At 37.2% G+C, this 26,257-nt stretch overlaps 1 protein-coding gene across 1 annotated transcript in view; it reads left to right on the top strand.

Annotated features, from left to right (window-relative positions):
* bai (Transmembrane emp24 domain-containing protein bai) overlaps positions 1 to 26,041 on the top strand; it is a 37,390-nt gene extending 11,349 nt beyond the window's left edge. The window contains exons 2-5 of the mRNA XM_068349626.1: positions 640 to 760; positions 1,825 to 1,895; positions 21,289 to 21,415; positions 24,639 to 26,041. Coding sequence (XP_068205727.1) covers positions 640 to 760; positions 1,825 to 1,895; positions 21,289 to 21,415; positions 24,639 to 24,760 — 441 coding nt within the window. The 3' untranslated portion in view covers positions 24,761 to 26,041. The remainder of the gene's footprint in view (positions 1 to 639; positions 761 to 1,824; positions 1,896 to 21,288; positions 21,416 to 24,638) is intronic.
* The last annotated feature ends 216 nt before the right edge of the window (positions 26,042 to 26,257 follow it).

The following is a 26,257-nucleotide window of genomic DNA, read 5'->3' as shown; positions in this document are numbered from 1 at the left end:
CAAGAATCTTTGCAGAGGAGTGGACTTTCTCTTTCCTCCCCCCGAATTGATGCTCTTTTCAGATGCATCAAAAGAAGGGTAGGGATCCCATCTGCTGCATCACACGGTCTTTGGGCTCTGGTCCGAGTTGGAAAGATCCTAGGATGTAAACCTAGAAATGAGGTCAGCCTTTTTAGCCCTGTAACAGTTTTGTCAGGTTCTGGCAGGTCACTCTGTGGTCTTGATGAACACCACCACCATGGTAATGGCCTACGTAAACAAGCAAGGTGGTACCTTTCCTCAGCACCTCTGCCATCTAGCAGTGGAGCCGCTAAGATGAGTTATATTCAGTTCACTTCTATGTACAACATTCCAGGCTGCATTTTTTTTATGCTCACTTTCCATTAACCTTGAGATGTATTTGCTGACATTGGTAATATTTGTTGAGTTATCAGAACTAATGCAGTTAAATTTATGAAAACAAAAGGGTAGATTCATAAGAGGTCAGGAATACTGTATACTGTACTGTGAATGCAAGTTATTGCTTTATCAAGTCTAGTACTGTAGTTGCATAGGATAGTTAATGATGATGTTAGATTCAAAATTGTTCTTATAATGCTTTATTAAAAAAGTTGAATTTACATTATTTATGTATTTCAGGTCACAGATTCAAAAGGACATCACCTTTACATGAAAGAAGAAATTGATTCTGGAAAGTTCATTTTCAACACAGAAGAGTATGATGTGTATGAAGTTTGTTTCATTTCTCGTGTTCCCCCAAGTAAGTTAGTCTCGAGACCTGTTGTTAAACATTGTTATTCTAATTTGTTTGAAATATGTAACTTTTATTCGTACCACATTTCGAGGTTTTTTATCAAGAGTATTGAAAATCAAGGTTTAACTCGCATAAATTACTCTGGTGTATATGATACATTGAAGTGTATTAAGTATGTCAGTATTTTCATTACATAACTAAATTGCATAATAATTAGTAGCTGTCAGGCTCATGACTTTCAAACAGGAGTAAACTTTTTTACGGTGGGCAATGACATCATGTTTCAACCTACTTATGTTAACTTATAACAAACAAATGAATAACGATAGAAAGAAACGGAAAATTGCGTTAGAAAGCTGATTACATTTTGTATATATCGCTTAAGGTAACATTACCTTCATCTTTTTACATTACCCAAGTTCTAGAGCAGTGGTTCCCAACCTTTTTCCTATCATTTCCCCCCTGCGCCCAGTGCAACCCTCCAGATTTCCCCCTTCATGTGTATGAGGGAAAGAGTAGTTGAAACACACTGTGACGACTTACTAATTCATTTTTCCATTATACAAATATACTGATAAACAAATTGTTAGAGTAAAATGGATAGAGAGCGTTTAGTAACAACGAACCGCATAGTCATAGAGCTATGAGGTTAGTTGTTACTAGCCGCTCTCTATCCAGGGCTATGCGGTTCGTTGGTACTAACCGCTCTCTATCCATTTTACTCTGTAACTATTTGTTTATCAGTATATGGAGAGCGGCTAGTAGCAAAATAAAAGGACTTTTGTTTATTCTTCTACTTCAAAATTGAATTAGTGAGAAGGTTGAGGCTGCTTCTTGAGCACCAGTGTATCAATATCAGGGCTATCTTTGTCACCTGATATTTTTTTTAGTTAGTAGGTAGTGTAATTATTTCCCCCCTGGTAGCTTCAAATTTCCCCCAGGTTGGGGACCACTGTTCTAGAGTATTGTAGTAATATTTGTTACGGAAGTGATTGTAATGACTTTTAAAATATCCCAAAAAAAATTTCATCTCTTTAATGGTAGAGTAACTCTTCTGATTATTTCCTCAGCACAGAGAGGCATCCAGCAGGAAATTACTCTCAACACTAAGCACGGTGTCGAAGCCAAAAGTTATGAAGCGGTGAGTCTCTTTCGTCTTTTTTTATATTTGCTTTAGAATTTTCAGTCAATAATATTAACCCTTTTACCCCCAAAGGACGTACTGGTACGTTTCACAAAAGCCATCCCTTTACCCCCATGGACGTACCTGTACGTCCTTGCAAAAAAATGCTGTAAAAATTTTTTATTTTTTCATATTTTTGATAATTTTTTGAGAAAATTCAGGCATTTTCCAAGAGAATGAGACCAATCTGACCTCTGTATGACAAAATTTAAGGCTTTTAGAGCAATTTTAAAAAAAATATACTGCAAAATGTGCTGGGAAAAAAATAACCCCCTGGGGGTTAAGGGTTGGAAATTTCCAAATACCCCGGGGGTAAAAGGGTTAAATAGGATATTGTTCTATGAATGGAATTTCCCATTTGTTTAAAAATAATTTGTGAGTGGTTTTGATATAAGTTTTTTGTTGTCATTGAATATGGAACTAAGATATGTTCAAGGCAGCTGTTTAAATTATAAAGATATTTTGATATTTTTTACATCTTGATGTCATTTCTCATTCATTTTTTTGCATACAGTACTGAATAGGAAATTTTTGCTTTTGCTAACTATCTTCATTTTGTGTTTAGTCTCTGCATGATTTATTGCTCAGGAAATGTTGCCAAAGTATTGTGCATACATTACCGTATTGCTGTGATGAGGTGAATATTTTCAGTAGGTGGTTTGTTTTTGAGAGCTAGGATTGGCTCATCTTGAGTCAGTGTGGATTGCTTGGTTTCCTTCTGGTAGATTAGCCAAATTTTTTAAGGCTTTGGCTATCGCTACTAGCTCAGTTTGCATGGTGGAGGCGTGGTTGGAAAGCCTCTAGTTACCTCTGAATCCTGATGGGGAGATGACTGCTGTTGATGGCATTTTCAGCTGCTACAGTGAGTTGTTCTGGTGAGAGATTTTCTTGGTACTGGAAGAGTGAAGTTTAATTAAAAGGGGTCTGGAGACCATGAGGCTGGAGTGATGTAGCCATCGTGCTTTCGTTTCCCTTTCATCACGAAGGCTTTATTCTGCATTCGCATACTTCTGAGTGAATCCAGCAGTCCTCCTGCATGCGATTTTGGAGGATCAATCTCCTCCGCCAAAGGGAGGAGTCTTTTGAGTTTGTTGTTTAAGGGGCAGACTGTCTGTGCTTTGATTGATTTGAATATAATGGAGCAGTTACCGATATCAATCCTTACTGAAAGGGAAATGAGATTCGTTTTGGCTCTTAGTAAGTAGAGTCTTGTCCACATTGGAGAGCTGTTGAGACACTTTTTGTTTTGAACGACTTCTAGAGAGGTTTTTTCAGATTTGCCGATTTGCTTAGTGAGGTGAAAGCAGGTGATGCATAATCGATTTGGGATCAAATTGCATGTGTATAAAACAGTCTTAAGAGGCTCTCTGATACTCCCTGTTTGAGGGAGGACATTCATTTCATGGCTGAGAGATGAATTTTTTTTTCCTAAGGCGAGTTACTTCACTGGTAGTAACATGTTCTTTTTGATGATTACTCCTAGGTACATAAATTGATTCATCCATTCTATTGGGTTGCCCATGAGGGGAAAGGGGGGGGAGGTCTTTTGAGTGTTTTAAGGCCATGACGTTGGTCTTGGTGTTGATCTTGAGGACTAGGTCCTTGCCTTTGGCCTGGATCGTATCGAGTGCTCTCTGGGTTATTCTGTTTGAGGTTGCTTTCTCTGGGCAAATGACGCATTTGTCGTTCGCATGTATGAAGATCTCCACTCCTTTTGGGAGATCTAAAGTGGCAAGGTTTCCCGTAAGGAGGTTGAATAGGTATTCCATTCTCAAGAGGGATGAATTCTGAGGTTTATCCTTGGAAGGTGACTCTAGCTTCTTTGTTTTTGGTGTAGTACCAAGTCAAAGCCAGTAGAAGTCCTTTTAATCTTATCTCTATGAGTGTAAAGAGGATTGCTGGGGAACTAGCTAGCTCAAAGACTTTCTTGAGATCAAGAAAGATGACAAAAGGCTTTTTTGTCATGGATTGTTGTATAGACATCTATTATGCATTCTTGAGTGCCAATGCCTTCTCTTTAGGCATAAAGCGAGGATGTTGTGGGCCTATTTTCCATTGCAGTCTGCTGAGTACCATTCGCTTAGCAACCTAGCAACCTTCTCGGTGCAGCTAATTAGGGTGGTGGGTCAGTAGAAGTCTTGTTCTCTGGGTTTGAGATGGGTGTAGTGTCTTGTTGGTTCCTTGTTCTTGGTCTGAGACATTCTATATGGGTTCTGTTGATTAAGTGCAAGTATACCAATTTTGCTGGACTTCCCATATTCTTTAGCATACTGTAAGTGATTAGATTGGCTCCTTGGGCAGTATCTCTTTTGCCTTTATGAGAGCTGTGTTGAGTTCTTCCATAGTGTAGGGGGTGTCAGTGTCGTCTGTCATGTTACAAGCTGCTTCAATGATGTTGCTTCTGATTGGCAACAAGGTTCTCTTGTCTGTTTATAGTTTGCACAGGAAGGTGTGTGCTTGTAGCACGGTCAGTAAAGTTGTTAGCAATTCGGTTAGCTTCTGCCCTCTTATAAAGATATCCTGTTAACAACTTTTGGAAAAGGGAAAAAGCAACTTTATTCCTCCTCCCCTCTCAGCCTTAATTTGACCACTCATACAGAGGACTTTCTGAGTACTGACCACCTCCCGAAGGTGAAAGGAGAGCGCACCTCCTGTGGCCCCTTTTTCACACAAGTGTGATAGGGGTACAAAGTGCACCCACACCCCTTCTGCAGCTGGATCTCCAGATTTTTCCCATTGTAGAGGAAGAGAGAACTTTGGAGAGATTTTAAGACTGTAGTAGGCTAAGGGAGAGACTTGGAGGATGCGCGCAAATTGATGCTGAAGTAACGCTAGCTGCTCCTCGTATTTGAATTGCTGCTCCTTTAGATGATATGGGAGATATGTATATTGAGCGGAAATCAGTTGGACTTTACCACAAATACATTTACATAGTCGAGTATCATTACCAATTCTCCAACAAGTGCTAAAAGCTCCTCCTCTTGCTAACTTGCACAAAATGGCAGATAATTTTAGAGCTAAGAAATCTGCAGTCTTTATAAAAAACAAAGGATAAATACCATTGGGGTCTACACCTCCATAAGCATCAAGGTCCATCAAGAGAGCTTTAATTTTATAAGATCAAAAAGCTAAACTAGTTAGTTTAGCCTCAGGAAAACAGGAATGAGGAAGATCAAGTTTCTCATTACTCTGCTTACTGTCAAACACATTAGACAAAAGGGTTGCCTTTTCCTTTGGACAGTTAGTGACAGCCATCGTGTTTAAGTAAAGGAGGAACTGTTACATCTACACCAAAGAGTGCAGATTTAAGGGTAGTCCACCACTTACGTTCCTAGGTTGTACCTTTTATGGTTAGATTTTATTCCTTTTCAGTTGAAGCATAAACTCTGAGCAATAGCTCTAAGCTGAGTATAGTTATTCCAAGTCAAATCTTATCTGTTACCCTTCCAAAGAGGATAGGCCTCCTGCTTCTCCAAATAAGCATGTCTACAATCATCATTGAACCATGGTTTGTCCTCCACTCTGTACCTTGGCTTACAAGAAGGGATACACCTATCAATTATGTTGACTAGATTCTCATTCAAAGGGACAACAGAATCAACACCTACTATACAATTGTGTCCAATTCAAGCCCAAAAGATTGCTCAAAATTCCATTGCAGTCTGCATGAGATTTCATATAAATATTGCAAGAGTATGATACATCAGGGACAAGCTGCTCAGTTTTCACTACTAATGAAATCAAGGTTTGATCAGATGTCCTAACTGGAGAACCAACCTTACTTGTTATAACGCCAGGGTAGTCTGTGTATACAAGTTCCAAGCAGTTACCAGACCTGTGAGTAGCCTCACTTAGTATTTTCTCACAGCTTAATTCAGAGGGAAAGTCAAAAACTCTTAAGCCATGGCAATCGGTAGGAGAAACAGAATTTAACCAGTCCCCATGGTGAGCATTGAAATAACCAACAAAGACAAACGAGGCCTTTCTATCATCACCTTGTATCTTAGCCATAATGTTAAGAAGACAACAATTGATCGACACTTCAGCGCCCCTCAATTATCAAAACCTGCCTTTGGGCATTCTTGGCCGGAGCTTGCTCTTGCTGCCATGGATAATGTAAATTCTCAGATTTGCTACGCTCAAGCTGATTGAACAAGATCCTGTCTCTTGCACTCTAGAAAACAGTTCTACATTCCTGAGATTGTAGACTCCTCTTCTCTGCCGATCGAGACGCCAGTATCAACTCTCGACACCAGGGATCTGTGTAGAGAGACTCGAGACAGAGGGATCTGTGTTCTCTATGTCTTGGGTCTGCTGCCATGCTTACCTGCCTTCTGGCTGTTAACTACTACCACCACTTTACAGATTTTAACAGCTAAGTTCTAGCTTCACTGAATCCTACTCCTACGTAAAGAACTCGGGTTTGTATTGTTAGAAAAAATACAAATTACTTTAAAAAATGTGATTTTTTCTTAAAAACAATAGAATATGTTTATAGTCTATGGACAAACCGTATTAGAGTTGTAGTAATGTGACTCATTACTCTGGTATAGAGTAATTAGTTTGTGATCATATGGGGGTGAAGGAATATACTCTTAAAGTATTATTAATGAGACACTTTATTTAAATGAAATTGATATATTCAATTGAGATGAAGGCTTTGAATGTAAACATTCTAATACAGTACTGTACATGAATACAGTACTTTGCTATACTGTATTATGTTGCTGTAATAATATGTTACCCCATGAGATGTCAACATTTGTGATACTAATTATTTATTTCTTTTTACACCTGTTGTCACAGCAGATGGTTGTAAGTTGTATCTATATATATTTTTCGAGATGCTGCTAAAATGCTTCATTAAAGTGATATGCTGTACTTGTGAAATTACTGCTTGTGTATCGTAGAAGGGATATAAAATTTTGCTTTAGATTTATCGATTTTGTTTCTCTTCTGAGAAATGTTTTGTGACATTCAAAGAGTAAGTTTAGTTTGTGCAAAGTACTAGATTGAATGGTTATTTTTATGTTAATTTGTACATTTCATTTCTGAGGCGGCCTGTGACATCCGGTGAAAGGTCCTTCTTTGTACCTTTCCTAATATAAATCTTCCAAATATACTAGAGAAAGATAAAAGCATGGAATGCAGAGGTTACAACCCTCGCGCGAACACCTTGTAGGTCACGCCTTTGTTAAATACACGACACCTACAAGGTGTTCGCGCGAGGGTTGTAACCTCTGCATTCCATGCTTTTATCTTTCTCTGGTATATTTGGAAGATTTATATTAGGAAAGGTACAAAGAAGGACCTTTCACCGGGCGTCACAGGCCTCTTCCCAGAAATAGATTTTTCCTTCGTCAAAATCCCTTTTTTTATAAGTATTATTTGATTAAAATAGAATGGTATGTACATAGTAATTGATAAAGTCAACTAAAGAGTGTAACTATTTATTGCAATTATTACAGAGAGAGATAGGTGTTCTATATTGACACAGTAAAGATAAGAACCAGTACCTTTGGTGTTCATGCCTAAGATAGGCTTGTTAGTAATGTTAGGAACATTACATACTGTGACTATATAGCTTTTTCATTATCAACATTATTCACAGTATTATACAGGTTGCCTCTTAATGAAGCATTTAGTGGGTCTTTTGCGCAGTGTGTGGTTTTATATCTGTGGATTGTCAAATTTTAACACTGAATAAGGCTTCACTTACCTCCTTGGAAAACTTCTCATACCATTTTACCTTTTAAGCTTGTTTGATACAACACTATAATCCTCCTAGGTGAAAAGCTAGAATTTAACTTTGCATGAGAAGCAGTTCCAGTTTGTATATTTGTTTTCAGAAGATATTAACAGTAGCACACACAAGTTGGCTCTTTTACTTAGATTAACACAAGAAGCATTATCTCGCAATGATGATGTTGCACCTTATACTCACTGAAATGTAAATACAGTGCATTGCATAAGCTGTAGTTAAGTATGTGTGTATGTATGCACTAACTCATAATTATTTCATTAATGCAAAGAACTGCTGTGCCTAATTTTTCACTAATCATTTCTGTTGAGAGTTGGTTTTATTGTTACATTTTTAGCCCTTTATGAAGATTACTAATTGGTTATTTTTTCACTAATCATTGCTGTTCAGAGTTGGTTTTATTGTTACATTTTTAGCCCTTTATGAAGATTACTAATTGGTTAATTTTTCACTAATCATTGCTGTTCAGAGTTGGTTTTATTGTTACATTTTTAGCCCTTTATGAAGATTACTAATTGGTTAATTTTTCACAAATCATTGCTGTTGAGAGTTGGTTTTATTGTTACATTTTTAGCCCTCGTGAAGATTACTAATTGGTTAATTTTTCACTAATCATTGCTGTTCAGAGTTGGGTTTATTGTTACATTTTTACCCTTTATGAAGATTACTAATTGGTTAATTTATACTAAGTGCTGATTTCACACTGGATCTTCAGTTGTTTGTCTCAAGAATGCAAAGAAACCCTTCTTTTACTAATGCAATATTGCTGGAGCTGTGTGATGTTAGGTTGCATCCGTACAGTTGGTAATTCTGCCAGTGGAGTTAGGGCACAACCTTTGTCTGGGTTAGATTCATTTATTGAAGAAATAAGTCTGATTTGGTCATTGAGGCTTACAAGAGTGTCATCCTACTCAGTCAACTAAGGAATGTGAAGGTTGTAACATTGTGGGTAGGTGTACCCTCTAATGAGGTTTATTCGTTTGAAAAGTAGACACAAGACTTAATTTTTCAGTTGGTGACTGCTTTGCAAAAAATGTCTTACTTCCAGGCAGTACAGAAGTTCTGTAGAATAAGAGGTTTTTGTTGTGTATTCTAGAATGTTTGTGAATTTGAATGGTTTTATTATTTGCATTGTTTTGGTTCTTGATATTATTCCTTCTCTTTTGTTGTTCCTTTGAATAAAATATTTTGATTATTACTGAATGGAGAGCACAAATTAAAACCCTCCCAGATTTATGGAAAATTTTTTCATAAAGATTCAGATGTTTTATATTGGCAGAACTGCTGAGGAATTATTTGGAAGTTTTGTTCAATCATTTTACAATCAATACCAGCTAAAATTTATGTACAGTGAGAATGGAAAATGGCTGTCTGCTAAAGAAGGTGATGAATGCAAGAGTTGATGGGTGAAGTACTAGAGGAAGGCCAAGGTTTGGGTGGATGGATGGAGTGAAGGAAGCTCTGGGTGATAGGAGGATAGATGTGAGCAAGGCAAGAGAGCGTGCTAGAAATAGGAATGAATGGCGAGCGATTGTGACGCAGTTCTGGTAGGCCCTGCTGCTGCCTCCGATGCCTTAGATGACCGCGGAGGTAGCAGCAGTAGGGGATTCAGCATTATGAAGCTTCATCTGTGGTGGATAATGTGGGAGGGTGGGCTGTGGCACCCTAGCAGTACCAGCTGAACTCGGTTGAGTCCCTTGTTAGGCTGGGAGGAACGTAGAGAGTAGAGGTCCCCTTTTTGTTTTTGTTTCTTTGTTGATGTCGGCTACCCCCCAAAATTAGGGGAAGGGCCTTGGTATATGTATGTAAAACTGATGACTAATGATAAAACATCTTAGATATCCTATACTTTCTTTTTATTGCTTTATTACTCGCAGATTATAAATGTAATATATCATTGCTAGTTTTAACATTATTATTTGTAGAGAAGATATATAACCTTTTTCAGTAGACTTTAAACTTTTGAAACTAAATTTTTTTTTGTCCTATTGTGTTGTGAGGTAAATTTTGAAGTAGACAGTATGATGGCTTTTATACAGTAATAGTGTTGTATACTAGTTATATTAATGAATAACATTTATGTTGTCTGCACAACTACGTATGCCGTAAAGCCATGTACAGTAACCTTAATTTAACAAATTTGAAAATATATTTCTGTATTAATGAAAAGAGAATAAGGAAATGCTAAAAGTTTTGTAATTATTTGATTAATTATTTGGCAATTCATTTTTTTAATTCATTGAAAGTTCCATCACATGAAAAACAGAACTTTGATGATAAAATTTCTTATTTTTAGACAGCACATTAGGCTACTTGCCTGATGTTCATATTGCTTCTTCTCTAAAAGCTTAGTTTAGTCAACTTTTACCCATACAATTTTAACCCTTCTACCCCCAAAGGACGTACTGGTACGTTTCACAAAAGCCATCCCTTTACCCCCATGGACGTACCGGTACGTCCTTGCAAAAAAATGCTATAAAAATTGTTTTTTCCATACTTTTGATAATTTTTTGAGAAAATTCAGGTATTTTCCAAGAGAATGAGACCAACCTGACCTCTCTATGACAAAAATTAAGGCTGTTAGAGCAATTGAAAAAAAAAATATATACTGCAAAATGTGCTGGGGAAAAAAATAACACCCTGGGGACCTGGGGGTTAAGGGTTGGAAATTTCCAAATAGCCTGGGGGTAAAAGGGTTAAAATTTTGCCATTTTTCTATTTTCTTCCTTTCAATAAACACATGCAGCACTTAGGAGAGGGAGAAGCATTCCAACAATAAGTGATAACTGATGCTGAAATATCCAGCTAACATCTCGGCACATAAGGGAGAGAATTGGAAGTACTTAAGTTATCGAGAGGAGAGATATAGGGATCCAGGGTACCTTCTCGGTTTAAGCCTCGCAAATTTTAGGAGTCTAAAAAATCAACTGTAAATGTGGGAGACTGATGTTATCTCTGTTGAAGGGCAAAGTAGATACAGAATTTGAGGTCTGTAAGAATAATTCGTTTCTTGTAGATACCATGTTTCACTAGACTTTACTGAAAAGTGAATTAAAACCACAAGTAACCACTTGCGGAATTAGGTTAATGTTTGGAAGTAGTAAGTTAGGCCAGAAATAATACTGAGCTGAGAAATAAATGAATTTCTTTGAAATACCACAAAAGAAGTTATTGGCATTAAAATCCTAAGAGAGCTGGCCCTCATTTCAGTGGGTGGAGGTTTAGCTAAAAGACACACCCATGAAAATAAATATTTGCGGATACATGGTACAGGCAACTGCCTAGGGTGGTTGACTAACACTAGGAAGCACTACTGTACGATGTTGTTTTCACATAGTTTCTATCATGGTATTGTAGTTCATATTACTTTTCAGAGGTAATTGTATGTTATTAACACATCTTCAGTGCAAGGTAAGATGACTCATGACACAAAAGTCATCGCCACACCTCGTTATGTATAAGTACAGTAACAACAAAACACTTGTTCTTATCTAACAACAATTGCTGATAATGTTATCATCATCATCTCCTCCTACACCTATTGACATAAAGGGCCTCAGCTAGATTTCTCTATCTTGAGCTTCTTTTAAATCAATACTTCCCCTTTCATCGTTTCCTACTTCACGCCTCATAGTCCTCGGTCATGTAGGCCTGGGTCTTCCAACTCTTGAAATGCCTTGTGGAGACCAATTGAAAATTTGGTTAACTAAGCTGCCTTGGGTAATGCAAAGAGCATGCCCGAACCATCTCCATCTACCCCCTTGCCATGATCTCATCCACAAATGGCACTCGAGTAATCTCTCTCATAGTTTCATTTCTAGTCTTGTCTTGCTATTCAACTCCCAATATTTTTCTGAGGGCTTTGTTCTGAAATCTTTAAAATCAGTTGGATATTGTTTCAATGTCATACCACAACTCGTGTATATACAGTAACACTGATGTCACAACTGATATATAGCCTGATTTTTATATGTAATTTCAGGCAATTTGATTTCCAAATTTTACTTGACTTAGCCATTGTCTTATTTGCTCTTTTCAATCTTTAATTGTACTCGAATTCTAAAGATCCTATATTAGAGATCATAGTTCCTAAACATTTCAATGATTCCAGCTCATTAATCCTTTCTCCTTCCAATGATATCTCATCATACATTGCATATTCCATTCTTATCATCTCTGTCTTTTTTGTCTTTTTTTCTATTTATCTTGAGTCCAACCTCCTGGAGTATTTCTTGCATTATGGTAAGGAAGCTTTGCAAGTCCTGTGGTGTTCTGCTAATAAGGACAGCATCATCTGCATACTCTAGGTCAGCTAATTTCGTTACCAATCCAGTGCAATCCTTCTCCAGCATCCCCAACTGTTCCATCCATTACAAAGTCTGTGAGGATGAAAAAGAACGTAGGTGACAACACATTCCCTTGGAGGACTCCACTGTTCACTGGAAATTTATTTGATAGGACTCCCCCTAACATTAACTTTGCACTTTCTAAGCTAATGAACAGACAATAGAATTTACATATTTAAGAGGAACTCCATAATAGCACAGTACTCTCCACAAAATTGGCTGGTGCACACTATCAAAGGCTTTTTCATAGTCCACAAAGGCCATCAAAAGTGGATTTCTATATTCTTGAAATGAAAACTTGGTCAGTACATCTACCTTTTCTAAATCCTGCTTGTTCATCTCAGCTTTTCATGTCTTTCTCTCTAGTCTCTTTAGAATGAGCATACTATATATTTTCGTGACAACTGACATAAGTGTGATATATAATAAAAGATTAAAATCGGTAATAGTTGTTGGTTAAATTGCACCCATAATTGAAAACAAAAGTACAAAAATGCTTTAATGAAGCACAAATATCTTTAAAAATCATGATTTCTTTAGAATGCGATAATGTTTTCCGCTATAGTTAGTCAGCTGATGAAATTTAATGCTATGTTTTAAGATTAACCTATGATTTCGTATACATTACTAGTAAATGTTTTCAGTGAATATTTGAATATTTATCTTACCATAAGTGAAAAAAATAAGATAAAAAAAATAATTAAAAAACATTGCAAAAGTTCTATGCAGTGATGCACTATGCCTTTAGGGTTACGTTAATTGAATGTAAAGTGTACGATACACATACACTACGGTAGTGTACATGATCTGTAAAGAGCCCCTTTCTAGAGACAGTCTACAGCTTGTCTAGAACACACTCACACATATATTCTCTCTCTCTCTCTCTCTCTCTCTCTCTCTCTCTCTCTCTCTCTCTCTCTCTCTCTCTCTCTCTCTCTTTTTTTTTTTGTGAAGCAGACATCAGTTTATCAGTTTGTTAGTGTTTCAAATAAATTTTTTTACCTATCTTATTTCTTAACGGAAAAATTTCAAATTTTTTAACCTTTTAAACCCCCAAAGGACGTACTGGTACGTTTCACAAAAGCCATCCCTTTACCCCCATGGACGTACCGGTACGTCCTTGCATAAAAATGCTATTAAAAATTTTTTTTCATATTTTTGATAATTTTTTGAGAAAATTAAGGCATTTTCCAAAAGAATGAGACCAACCTGACCTCTCTATGACAAAAATTAAGGCTGTTAGAGCAATTTAAAAAAAATATACTGCAAAATGTGCTGGGAAAAAAATAACCCCTTGGGGGTTAAGGGTTGGAAATTTCCAAATAGCCTGGGGGTAAAAGGGTTAAGAAAGAAATCTCTTGACAAATGGTGTAATTTCTGTATCCATATCTAAATAGAAAAGAACGTTGACATTATCTTCTATCAGCAATGCTATTATTCTTTGCTTTCCGTTAGTACTTACTGCTTTTGTCCACATGTACCTTACATAATCACTTGTACTTGCATCAAGAATTCGTTCACCTTCATGATTTTGAATTAGCATATTCACAGTTCTTTTGCACATGGCAATAAAATGGATGTGTCCTTTGTAATTTTTGCATGATTTGCCCCATGGTTTTTACTTCACTTTGCCCCATTCGTAGCAATATCTGCATAATTTGCGTAGGGTAACCCAACTGTATTCTCTAGGGCCTGTCACGGCCCTCCCCCTTTCGATGAAGGGATTATCTAAATGGAAGGCAGCCTGTGAATAGTGTTTTACAAACGCCCTTGTTAGATATGCGACACCAACAAGGTGCTCGCGTGAGGGTTGTAACCTCTGCATTCCATGCTTTTAATTTTCTCTGGTATATTTGGAAGATTTATATCAGAAAAAGTACAAAGAAGGACTTTTTCACCGGCCGTCACAGGTCTCTCCCCAGAAATAGATTTTTCCTTCGTCAAAATCCCTTTACTGTTGTCACCTTTTTATCCAACTTTTCTTTCTCTTTATCGTCCCTTATAGTTTTCTTTAAATTACTATTAGTTTTTCTTGCTGCAATATTCTAGCTTTTGGACATCTCCGATATGTATTTCTTTGTTTCTTTATATGCTTATATAGATCTATAGTATTTTCCAGGTTTAAATTAGCTCCCTTGAGGAGTAACTCTTGAAGCTTGCCAGAAGTTGAAAAGACAATCTTATCTCGAATCATCCAATTCTTTTCATTAACCATTTTGCCCCCAAAGGACGTACTGGTACGTTTCACAAAACCCATCCCTTTACCCCCATGGATGTACCGGTACGTCCTTGCAAAAAAATGCTATAAAAAAAATTTTTCTCATATTTTTGATAATTTTTTGAAAAAATTCAGGTATTTTCCAAGAGAATGAGACCAACCTGACCTCTCTATGACAAAAATTAAGGCTGTTAGAGCAATTTAAAAGAAATATACTGCAAAATGTGCTGGGAATAAAATAACCCCTTGGGGGTTAAGGGTTGGAAAATTTCCAAAGAGCCTGGGGGTAAAAGGGTTAACTGTGAGAAAACACTGAAACAATTTTCTAAAAACTGTATTCCAATATCTGTATGATTGAAAAACTTCTCTTGATTTGTGGCAACAATTTTCTTCTAATTTCTCGAGTACTTTGTTCTGTGGAACTGTACGCAAATTGATCATGAATCTCCAGCATCTGTGGATTTGCACAATGCAGCATGATTATGGTTCTAATTTTATTTTTTAATTTAGTACAGTACTTGAACCACTCCCAAAAATATGTTTATATATTCCATTGCCTTTACCATTTCTTGAAGTTTTCAACTAAGTCATCATTGAAGTTCAACTAAGTCATCATTGAAGTTATCAATTGTTAGTTAAATTCGAAAAGCTGCTTCTGCCGTTATTATTAATAGCTTCCTCAGAAACAATATCCCATCACTGCCCCCATGTTGACAATTTGGGAAGTACTAAAGTAGGCCTAGGCTTTATTTGTAATACCAGGGGGCTCTTACTTCTTACAACATTATTATTCAGCTGACATGTAAACAATATGGCTCTTACTTCTTACAGCAATATTATTCAGCTGACATGTAAACAATATGGCTCTTGAAAGTATGTTTAGGTTCCCTCAAGTGTTTACAAATATACATATATACAGTATAAATATAATTACTTTAAACTAGCTGTTAGACACTTGACAACTACTGTGAAAAGTTGGCTGAATATGTGAATTGTTTTACCCTTTTACCCCCAAAGGATGTACTGGCACGCTTCACAAAAGCCATCCCTTTACCCCCATGGACGTACCGGTATGTCCTTGCAAAAAAATGGTATAAAATTGTTTTTTTTTCATATTTTTGATAATATTTTGAGAAAATTCAGGCATTTTCCAAGAGAATGAGACCAACCTGACCTCTCTATGACAAAAATTAAGGCTGTTAGAGCAATTTAAAAAAAATATACTGCAAAATGTGCTGGGAAAAAAATAACACCCTTGGGGTTAAGGGTTGGAAATTTCCAAATACCCCGGGGGTAAAAGGGTTAACTTGGTCGGCAGCTATTACAACTTACTTTCAAATAAGAGGTGTTGTGAGGGAAACACTTTTCACAATGTTGTTTAAATCACAATATTACCCCTGACATTATATACCAAGGGAATGCGGATAATGAATTTTCAAAAATAATTCTCATGCATTGCTGAGAAAACCAAAACCAGGGAAAGTGTCTTACATACATACATACATATACCAAGGCACTTCCTCCAATTTTGGGGGGTAGCCGACATCAACAAATGAAACAAAACAAAAAAGGGGACCTCTACTCTCTACATTCCTCCAGCCTAACAAGGGACTCAACTGAGTTCATCTGGTACTGCTAGGGTGCCACAGCCCACCCTCCCACATTATCCACCACAGATGAAGCTTCATAATGCTGAATCCCCTACTGCATATAATCTGAAATAGCTCTGATCAGTACCAGACAACTTGAGAAACTGAGGAGACAAAGAGAATTGCGCATCAGTCACCACTTCCCAATAAAATACTGTTTCCTTTACCAAGTGCATGTGTTTATTGAATGGAAGAAAATAGTTTAAAAACTGTAAGGGTAAACGTCAATTAAAGCAAACTTCTGGTGAAGAAGCAATGCGAACATTAGAGAAGATTCATAGAAATAATGTTTTAACAAATTCCGACCATTGTCTTGAAGATTACCGTATCATATGTCTTTGATTGAAGCAGAATAGAATAGTCATTCATTGCCAGTAGTGGGCTCGTTTCAGTTTATGCTAGAAGCCGAACAGCTGCTGTTTTGCCAGCCAATTAACCCTATTTAGGTATTTCAGGGTCGAGGTCGACCCCTGGGGGGGTAAAAAAACGGGGAAGGAGGGAAGTTAGACGAAAATCAGTCCTAAAGCAGACAATGGCATGTAGACTAGTCACCCCTTGCAGGTCGATCACTTCCATATTCAAGACAGCTGATGATTTATGGGGAAAAAACAGGTTTTGAACATGCTGTAGGGGTCGCGTACGACCCATCATACCTGTCCAGGGTTACATTCTTTACTCATTTTAGTCTTTTAAATAACTGGTAGAAAAGGCTTCATGTCAAATTGTGGGTATAGTTTTTGACAAAATAGTGTTATAGGCTATTGTATTGGATAACAGTTGATGAACATGTAGAAATTCTGCATAAGTAAAATGAAAAGTTTGTATGTTATATATGAAATGGTAAATGTATTCTATAACTTCCAAGTTTTTATTATACTAGAAGTGCCCTTTTCTGAGACTAGACCCTCTTATAGACATGCTAGTGTCATCTACAGGCATGGTTACTTGTGAAAAGTATGACTGGTTTGAAGGAAAGGTTGAACTCCATGTCAGTAAGTGGACTGGGTGTTGAATGTTGCCGTCTAGGAAAGTATTTTGTACTTTTAATTTGTTTCTATGAAAAATACAGACCATTTCCCTTTAAGTAGGTAATATGTTTTCAACTTTGTCTGGACGGCTGTTGAATTGTTTAACTAGCAGTTAAGCGACAGAAGGTGAGGAGCAATGCTTCCCCCTCCATCTGTCAAAATTTCTTCTGATGTTTTCAGCTGCATCGAGTTCTTTTTTTTTCGGGAAGTGAATGTTGGCTGTTGATTATTATGAATGTAAAGCAAGACACTTGTACGTGCGAGGATGGACTTTGCATCAGGTTTTTGTTAATCCGGCTGGACATCCACTCTCTGTGCTTTTTGCTAAGGCCATGATTGTTCGCAATCATCTTAATGTGGCGAGTGTAGGTCTTTGCCTCTTTTATAGTGTCAGCCATATGCTTTGAGAGGGACAAAAGAGCTTTGCTTCTTCCTTCCGCTCACTTGGTGCGTCTGCTACTGCTACTCCTGGCTCGATCCCCGGGGAGTATTTATCAGCAGCAAGGAGTTCTTGGAGCTATATCAGCTGGCTTTCAGGTTCTGGTCACATGTAGGGTTACCTCAGTGTTTACCGCACCATGTCAGATTGTGGAGGCTTACAATGAGTGTGACCTAAGGAAGGTTTGGACCTCCTTAGGTCTTTCAGGTAGGGTCCCCTTTGGTGATGCCAATGTGAAGGGCTTGGTCAGTGTATCCCCAGTGACTCCTGTGACATCTGTAGTGGTTCCTACTCCTTGGGCTTAGGGTGGCTCCAGGGGTGATAGGACGTGTTGCCTGATGCCAGGGGGTTCCCCGTTCATCTCCTCTGACCCGGTCACCCTTTTGCCCCCCTTCCAGTGTGCCTTCAACCTGACCCTTGTGGCAGGAGAGTCTGGCTTCCATTCTCCTGTAAGTGTGCCTACCCATTCCCTGTGACTGTTGTAGTTCCTGTTGGAGCAACCCCTGTGGTTTTCCTCTTGGGAGAGAATTATTGTCTGGGTCTCTCAGACTCTGACACCTCAGTTTGCAGAGCCTGAGCGGAGGTATGGAATGAGGAAGAAATGTGCACTTTTCTTCCTCCTCCTCCTCCTCCTCCTCCTCCTCCTCCTCCTCCTCCTCCACATTCTCTTTGACTTCCAGCTTCTATCGCACTTCTAAGAATAAGAAGTAGAGGAAGAAGTTTGATTCACTGTAGTTGTTGGAAAGGGCTCTTTTCAACCACACCGATCTTAAGTGGGTTGCCATGCCCCCATGTTTCTGTCTCTGGGCTGGGGCCCCAGTCCCCATCTACCCTGGTAATTAAACAGGAAAGGTGTTATGGTCCTGTGTGACAGCTCTAATCCCCCCCTCCCCAGGCCAGGGCTCTGTTCCCCAGCTACCTTGGTACATATTATTATAAGCCCAAGGATTCCAACAGAAAGAAATATCCCAGTCCGGAAAAGAAATGGATACATTATTTAAGAAGTAATAAAGAATGTAAAATATCTTAAGATCAGTAACAATGTTAGAATAGATCTGACATCTGTAAACTATGAAGAGATACTTATGTCAGCTTGTTCATTATAAAAACATTCACTGCAATGTTAATCTTCTAAAGTTCTGCTGATTCATACTTCAATGTGGTCAAAGCTGGAATGAAATTTCTAGAATACTGTGTAGTGTTGAGCCATAAGATGGAGAAGGCAAGATTGTTTGAAATAACTGCATACCTGGTACTACAGTACTTAACAGGATGGTACAGTCTGGGAAGATTTGAATGCAGAGGATGGTCAGAATTATGAAAAATGAAGAACTAATTGAACACTTGCCAGAGGTTAATATTCAGGTCAGGAATAAAAAAAATTAAGTGCAAGATTTCATCCAACAAATTAAGATGAGAATCAACAGCTGGAAACCAGATAGGAGATCAATACCTGAAACCAGGCAGAATGAAAGATTTAAAAAATTTCTTCGTAATATATTGATCACTGAAAATCTTTCTAAAAAAAAAAAAAACTTTTTTTTTTTCAAATGAAGAAGAAACATACTTAATGTTTCTCAAAACTAAGTTTGCAATCGAGAATCCAACCTAAGATTATAATATAGTTGAAGAAACATTATCACTGCAGAGATGTTGAGGATCACTGCTTTGTTAGGGTAGACAAGCGAGACAGGTGTCATGCTTAGGGCCATGATCCTGTGTCGTAGCTGCAGCTTAGGTTCATGGCTACTCTGATGGCTGTGTTAACTGGTATCGGCTTAGTGATTTGGCCAAGCAGGATACTTTACTGCCTCATATTTGGGGCCCCTGGAACCGATGGGTAACATCCCAGAGGTCCCTGGCTACCCTGGTGGTCGGGTTAATTGGCGTCGGCCTTGTGTTTTGGGCCTCTGGGGCCGATTCACGAGGCTTGGGCCATTACCTTGTGTCACGGTTCCACACCTCAGTCCCCTTTGGTCATGGATCAGATTTCAGGCAATCCCTGTAGCCAGGTGGGGACAGACCCATTTTCTGTGATCTCATGTGTGCTCAGACTGAAGATGATGCAGGAGAAGGAACATCGAAGCAGGCACCCCTAGAGTTCAAAGCTTCTCAGAGGTGTTCATTCGGTGGTGCGTCATGGGGAGGCTGCGAGCTCTGACACGAAAGCAGCTGAAGCTTTGTTAAGACGTTTGACGCGATGACTCTCCAGGAATGCTGGACTCTCCAGGAATGCTACAGTCCCCAGCAAGTCTTCAACTGTGACAAAACTGGGCTTTTTTTTGGAAGAAAATGCCATGTTGGATGAGGATCACGGCGGAAGAAAAGAAGCTACCCGGGCATAAACCAATGAAGGACAGGCTTACCCTTGCACTCTGTGCAAATGCCAGTGGGGATTGTAAGGTGAAGCCCCTGATGGTATATTACCCCGAGACTCCTTGAGCCTTCAATGCCCTCAAAGTGCTTAAGGAGCTTCCGGTGATGTGGAGGACTAGTGCAAAATCTTGGGTATTAAGATGCTTGTTCACGGAGTGGGTAAATCTTTTGGCCCAATTGTAAAAAACATTTGGAAGAGAAGTGCCTCCCTCTGAAATGCCTGCTGGTTTTGGACAATGCCACTGCTCATCCTCCTAGCCTCGAGGAAGATATCAGAGTAGATTATTCAGTCATCAAGGTTCTCTCTCTTCTACTAACACCATGCTTTAGAACCTATAGAAGTTCTTTCCCATCATCCCTAGGGTGATGGAATATGTACCAACCCGGTTATTATTGTACGCCGGGTATATTAATCCGGACTACTAGCCCCTAGCAGTGATTCTCCTAAGTTAAAGGATAAGGGTTTGTGTTTTTTTCGTAAGGAGAATTTTTTAAGCAATTTGTATTTTTCCTAGCTATACAATCCTGAGTCCTTTAGGGTAAACTTCCCCCCTCAACCACCCTGCTTAGTCCTGAGCTGAGCGGTCATAAGCGAAGATATTTTGACAGGTGGAGGCTAGGGCACCTTGTCTTCACTCCCACCTGTCGCTTAACTGCTTATTAAACGATTCAACCAGGTGTGCAGTTCCCACTAAAACCTTTAATATTTAAAGGACTCTGGGGTTTGTATTGCCAGGAAGAATACGAATTACTTTAGAAATCAATTATCAAGTGTGTAGGTGTGTTTATGTCTTGGGAAAATGTGAAAGTTTATTAACCCTTTTACCCCCAAAGGACGTACTGGTACGTTTCACAAAAGCCATCCCTTTATCCCCATGGACGTACCGGTACGTCCTTGCAAAAAAATGCTATAAGAATTTTTTTTTTCCTATTTTTGATAATTTTTTGAGAAAATTCAGGCATTTTCCAAGAGAATGAGACCAACCTGACCTCTCTATGACAAAAATTAAGGCTGTTAGAGCAATTTTAAAAAAAATATACTGTACTGCAAAATGTGCTGGGAAAAAAATAACCCCCTGGGGGTTAAGGGTTGGAAATTTCCAAATAGCCTGGGGGTAAAAGGGTTAAGTGAACCATGTAACAATTATCATTAAGCTTAACTTGAAATGGCATACTGCAGATGGGCTTAGGATAGGAATTGCTCTTCTGGAATGAGATAGTAGAGTATTATGTCACATTGGCTATATTTTGAAATAGACTGGTCAAGTCTATTTATGACATTTTTGCATAATTTTATACATATTTCTAATACTGTGCTTCAGAAATCGTTATTATAACGTTAGGATGTTGACAAAGTCCCTTGGAAAAGAGGAAATGAATTGTTTTGTTTGTTGAAGAAGATACTTCATTGCCTAAAGAAAAAAAAAAAGAAAAAAAAAAGACAACTTTCTCATTAAAAAACAGGATCACATAAACTAAATCCATATTAATTTGAGTTTTGTTTGTCTTACTCTGTAACTTCTTTATTTTCTAGTTGGGTGAAGCAGCCAAATTGAAACCCCTTGAGGTAGAGCTGCAACGGCTGGAGGACCTTAGTGAAAGCATTGTACAAGATTTCTCATATATGAGGCAACGTGAGGAGGAAATGAGAGACACCAATGGTATGTATTGGTAGATTTTATTTTCATCTGTAAAAATATCACAATTTTTTTGTTTTTCATTCAGCATGAATAACATGCATACAGTGTCATTATTTATTATTCCTTGCACTCTTACGCCTTATCTTGGCTGTCAGCATCAAACAGTGCCTAAACTTGTTATTGAATATTTGCTTATTTAGTAACTTTAACTATATCAACAATGGCTGTCTTTCACTCTTTGGCTATTCATTTTGCTCTTTATTGTCCTACCAACATTGACCTTTAGTTTGCAAACTCACCATGGCCTTATATATGTTTTTGATAGCTCTTAGAACATTGATGAGGGGAAATTTTGAACTTGTCTCCTTTTCAATAGACTTAGATTACAATAGCTGACATGGATTAGCTTTGAAAAAAAGTCTTACTCAAACTTGACTTCGAAGTTTTGAACTTTTTTTTTGACACTAATAAAGGGTCAAGTGTCAAAGTACAGTATATTTGTATTCCTTCCAGATTGGTCACACTTATTTGACCCCTTGGATATCTGTATAATAGCCATATGTCCCCATTCTTGACTTCAGTCAAAATTGGTCAACTCAAGATATATATATATATATATATATATATATATATATATATATATATATGTGTGTGTGTATATATATAGATATATGTATATATATAGATATATATATATAGATATATATATATATATATATATATATATATATATATATATATATATATATATATATGTATGTATGTATATATATAAATATATATATATATAGATATATATACATATATATATATATATATATATATATATATATATATATATATATATATAATTTATTTATTTATTTATTTATTCATTCATTCATTCATTCACAAGTGTCAGGGTCAGAAAACTCGCTTAAAGCCAGTGGATCCTCGAAACTACCACCTTTACCTGTTATGCCAGAGATGTTTTTATGTACAGTCTGGAGCTGCATGCTGCAGTTTTAATCGCAAATACACAAAACTTTATTTAAATATTATACGGATCTCAGAACCGTTAAGAGAGAACCCGCGAAAACCGAGGGCTGACTGTGTTGAAAATATATCTATGGGACTTTAATTTCTAATTTTTGCAACTCGCAGGAACAAAACATACTTTACCAAATGTCGTTGTCTGGTTATTAATACTGTACCTTACTCATTATTAATAAAAACTGTTCTGGGATTCTATTTCATTACTGGATTTGGGAATGGGTGAATTTTGGGGAGCTCGTAGTAACGGATCTCAATGTTTATATTGGAAGTCAATGCCAAATTGCTCTTTGGTGACAAATTTTCGCTGAATGAACGTTCCTTCAGGAACAGAAGTCATTTGTATAGAGGGGCATTTGGTGTACCACATTCAGTAGTTCCTGCTTCCTTTCTTCCATTTTGCTGTCCAACCACTTGAACTTTTCACTTTTGTGTAACTGCTAGGGCTTCCCCCAACTGATAGTTAGGCGCTGAAAGGTCTCATAGGCCCCAGCGCGGGGCTAAATAGCCCAAATTCATATATACAATACAATCGTTAGGTAGTGTACCCGTCAATCCCCTTCCTTACTTTTCATGTGTGCCTTTACTCTCCTGAATTCCAAATTTCATTCCATCTGTGCAAGGTCTCCATAATTCAACATTTTTATAACCATTTTTATTTGTTTTTGATGTTGTTAATAGTTTATATATGACATGTCTGTTTTGACGTTGTTACTTATTTTAGAATGATTTATTGTTAATTTGTTCTCTTCATTTATTTATTTCCTTATTTCCTTTCCTAACTGGGCTATTTTTCCCTGTTGGAGCCCCTGGGCTTATAGCATCTTGCTTTTCCAACTAGGGTTGTAGCTTGGGTAATAATAATATTAATAATAATAATAGTATTTCTTGACTTGCTTGTTTCCATTAGTAAGTGTGAAATGAACCTTTCAGATGGTTGTATTTCAGTTCCCACTGTCTAGCTCTGTTTGGTGGTGATGCTAACATGTATTAATTACACATTTTTTACTTTATTGTACATTCTTATGTTTTATTCATAAATATAGGCTCCCAAGGTTCTGTTGCATCCAAACATTACTAAGGATTTATTTTTAATGTGACTGGAAAGTATGATTAAGCTTCAATCTTTAGGAAACTTGAAAAATACAAATAGCTTACTTCAACAGCCCTCTGAAGACAGTAAAAGCTTGGTCCATGAACATTTTAACAGTCCTTTAGTATCCTTATGGATCAAACTGTTATGTTAAACATACTAGGAATTTGCCACAACTTGATCCTCCCACTTAAATTAGGGTTCAGGATTTATACATACATACATATACCAAAGGCACTTCCCCCAATTTTGGGGGGTAGCCAACATCAACAATGAAACAAAACAAAAAAGGGGACCTCTACTCTCTACGTTCCTCCAGCCTAACCAGGGACTCAGCCGAGTTCAGCTGGTACTGCTAGGGTGCCACAGCCCAACCTCCCACATTTATGTAGATTTTTAATATAAAACTAAGTTTTTCATGCACACATACTGTATATTGCATTTGGAAAGTTTTTTTCTTCCAAGTTCCCAAGGATGTTACAACCTCATTTCCAGACTACTTGAAAAGAGGAAGGGGATTCATTTGTACCTAAAGGTTCAGGAGGCACTTCTTGAGCCGACCATTCATCTGTCAGGGGACGGTCAAATCTAGATTATATTTGGGAATTTGAAAAGTATAGCACTAGATAATACAACTAGGTGCTGAAATCATGCTGATGGGCCATTCAACTGTGGATCATACTATGAAATAAAATTTAATGGGACATATACACCCTGAATGTGATCGATTTCATGATTGATGGGCTTTTATGAAAAGAGTTTTGCCAAAATTTAACCTACAGTTATTCCTTATAATGTAGATTGTGCTTATTAACCCTTTTACCCCCAAGGTGAGGTTAAATTTCGAGCACATTTTGGTATATATTTTTTTGAAATTTCTCTAACAGCCTTAATTTTTGTCATAGAGAGGTCAGGTTGGTCTCATTCTTTTGAAAAATGCCTGAAGTTTCTCAGTTATCAAAAATATGCAAAAACATGTAAATAACAGTGTTTCGCAAGAACGTACCGGTACGTCCTTTGGGGGTGAAAGGGTAAGTAAATATGTTTTAGAAATGGTTTTGTTAAATTTGAGATATTTTGAAAACATTTAATGAATTGTTGCTTTTCTTTTGCTTTCAGAGTCTACAAACTCCCGGGTATTATACCTGTCCCTTTTCTCTCTCTGTTGCCTCATTGGCTTAGCCACTTGGCAGGTTCTTTATTTGCGCAAGTTCTTCAAAGCCAAGAAACTTATAGAATAAGTAGTCAATGTTCTTTAGGGGACAGCAAAGATTAAACCCAAGGGGTCTAATTATGGTTAATGAAACTCAAATACCTGAGTAAAGAGAAAAGTAAAGTTTAGGGAAATTCAACTTTAATGAAAAAAAAAAATCTTTAATGGTATTGGGCCTAGTGTGATGTTGAAGGTAATTATTAAATGTCCAAGATGTATATATATTTTTGGTAAAAGAATAGTTGCTTTCTAAAAGTTTATGTTGTAGATTATTTATGTTAGGAACAAACAATTTGCAGTAAGAAAAACTTACTTGAACATATTGAATGTATCAGGATGTTAGTATCTTAACTATAGTCCATTTCTTTTATCGAGGCAGATTTGCACCGACTCGCAGCGGTGCCCTTTTCACGCGGAAAAGTATCCTGATCGCTGATTGGTTAGAATTATCTCGTCCAACCAATCAGCGATCAGGGAACTTTTCCGAGCTAAAAGGGCACCGCTGCGAGTCGGTGCAAAAATGCATCGCTAAAAGAAATTGACTATGGGTTTTTGTACCCTGAGAAATGTTATCGATTAGTTTGGATTAATAAAATTTTGTTTTCACCCAAAAATGACAGTAAGTTTCTCTTTATTAAAAACGTATTGAAAAGTTGATAACTAATTGCTTTGGAATTTATGATAGATGTCTGTGTGTTTTAAGATTTTGGAAGGATTGTCCTAGGTTATTAGATCTTTATTTTGACTTACCATCATCAATGTCCCAAGCATTCTAGTAATTTGCTCTCGAGTAAAATACCACGTTTCTCTAAATTCCAGATAATCTGAGAAAATGAATGCATTTTTTTACATTCTAGTAAGATATATTTAGATAGTTCAGAAATGATTATGAATTTATGAGTTAGAACTAATTGATTTCTCCTGTCGTTTTGTGACATATATGCATTAAAAAAAGGATATTCTTCGGCTAAATTATAATGTTCTAAAAATTCTTGAATGAAAGAGTTCTACTGGAATGAATGTATTGCTGGACTTACGATTCCTGAAGGTGACAACTTCAGCAAAATCTTATTTTGACATTGTTAGTATTGTAATCCTAAATTAAAGTCTTATGTATGTAAGAAGCATTGTTTTTTTCAAAATAAGAAGCATTGTTTTTTTTTCAAAATAAGAAGCATTGTTTTTTCAAAATAAGAAGCATTGTTTTTTTCAAAATAAGAAGCATTGTTTTTTCAAAATAAGAAGCATTGTTTTTTTCAAAATAAGAAGCATTGTTTTTTTCAAAATAAGAAGCATTGTTTTTTTCAAAATAAGAAGCATTGTTTTTTCAAAATAAGAAAAAAATGGCTTTACTGAATTTTCACTTTGATGGAAGAACATGAGGATGCTGCATAATGACTTTGCAGGTTTTTTTTAGAGAAGCTTCTTTTGTAAGCATTGCTTTACTTGGATAGACTGTCAAAACTTGCCTTCCATACACCAGCAGCAAATGTGTGCTCTATGTGATGACCACTAAGGGCCCGGC

The sequence above is a fragment of the Palaemon carinicauda genome, chromosome 26 (assembly GCF_036898095.1).
Source record: "Palaemon carinicauda isolate YSFRI2023 chromosome 26, ASM3689809v2, whole genome shotgun sequence".
Taxonomy (NCBI): Eukaryota; Metazoa; Arthropoda; class Malacostraca; order Decapoda; family Palaemonidae; genus Palaemon; species Palaemon carinicauda.
This window is presented reverse-complemented; position numbering and strand designations above follow the sequence as displayed.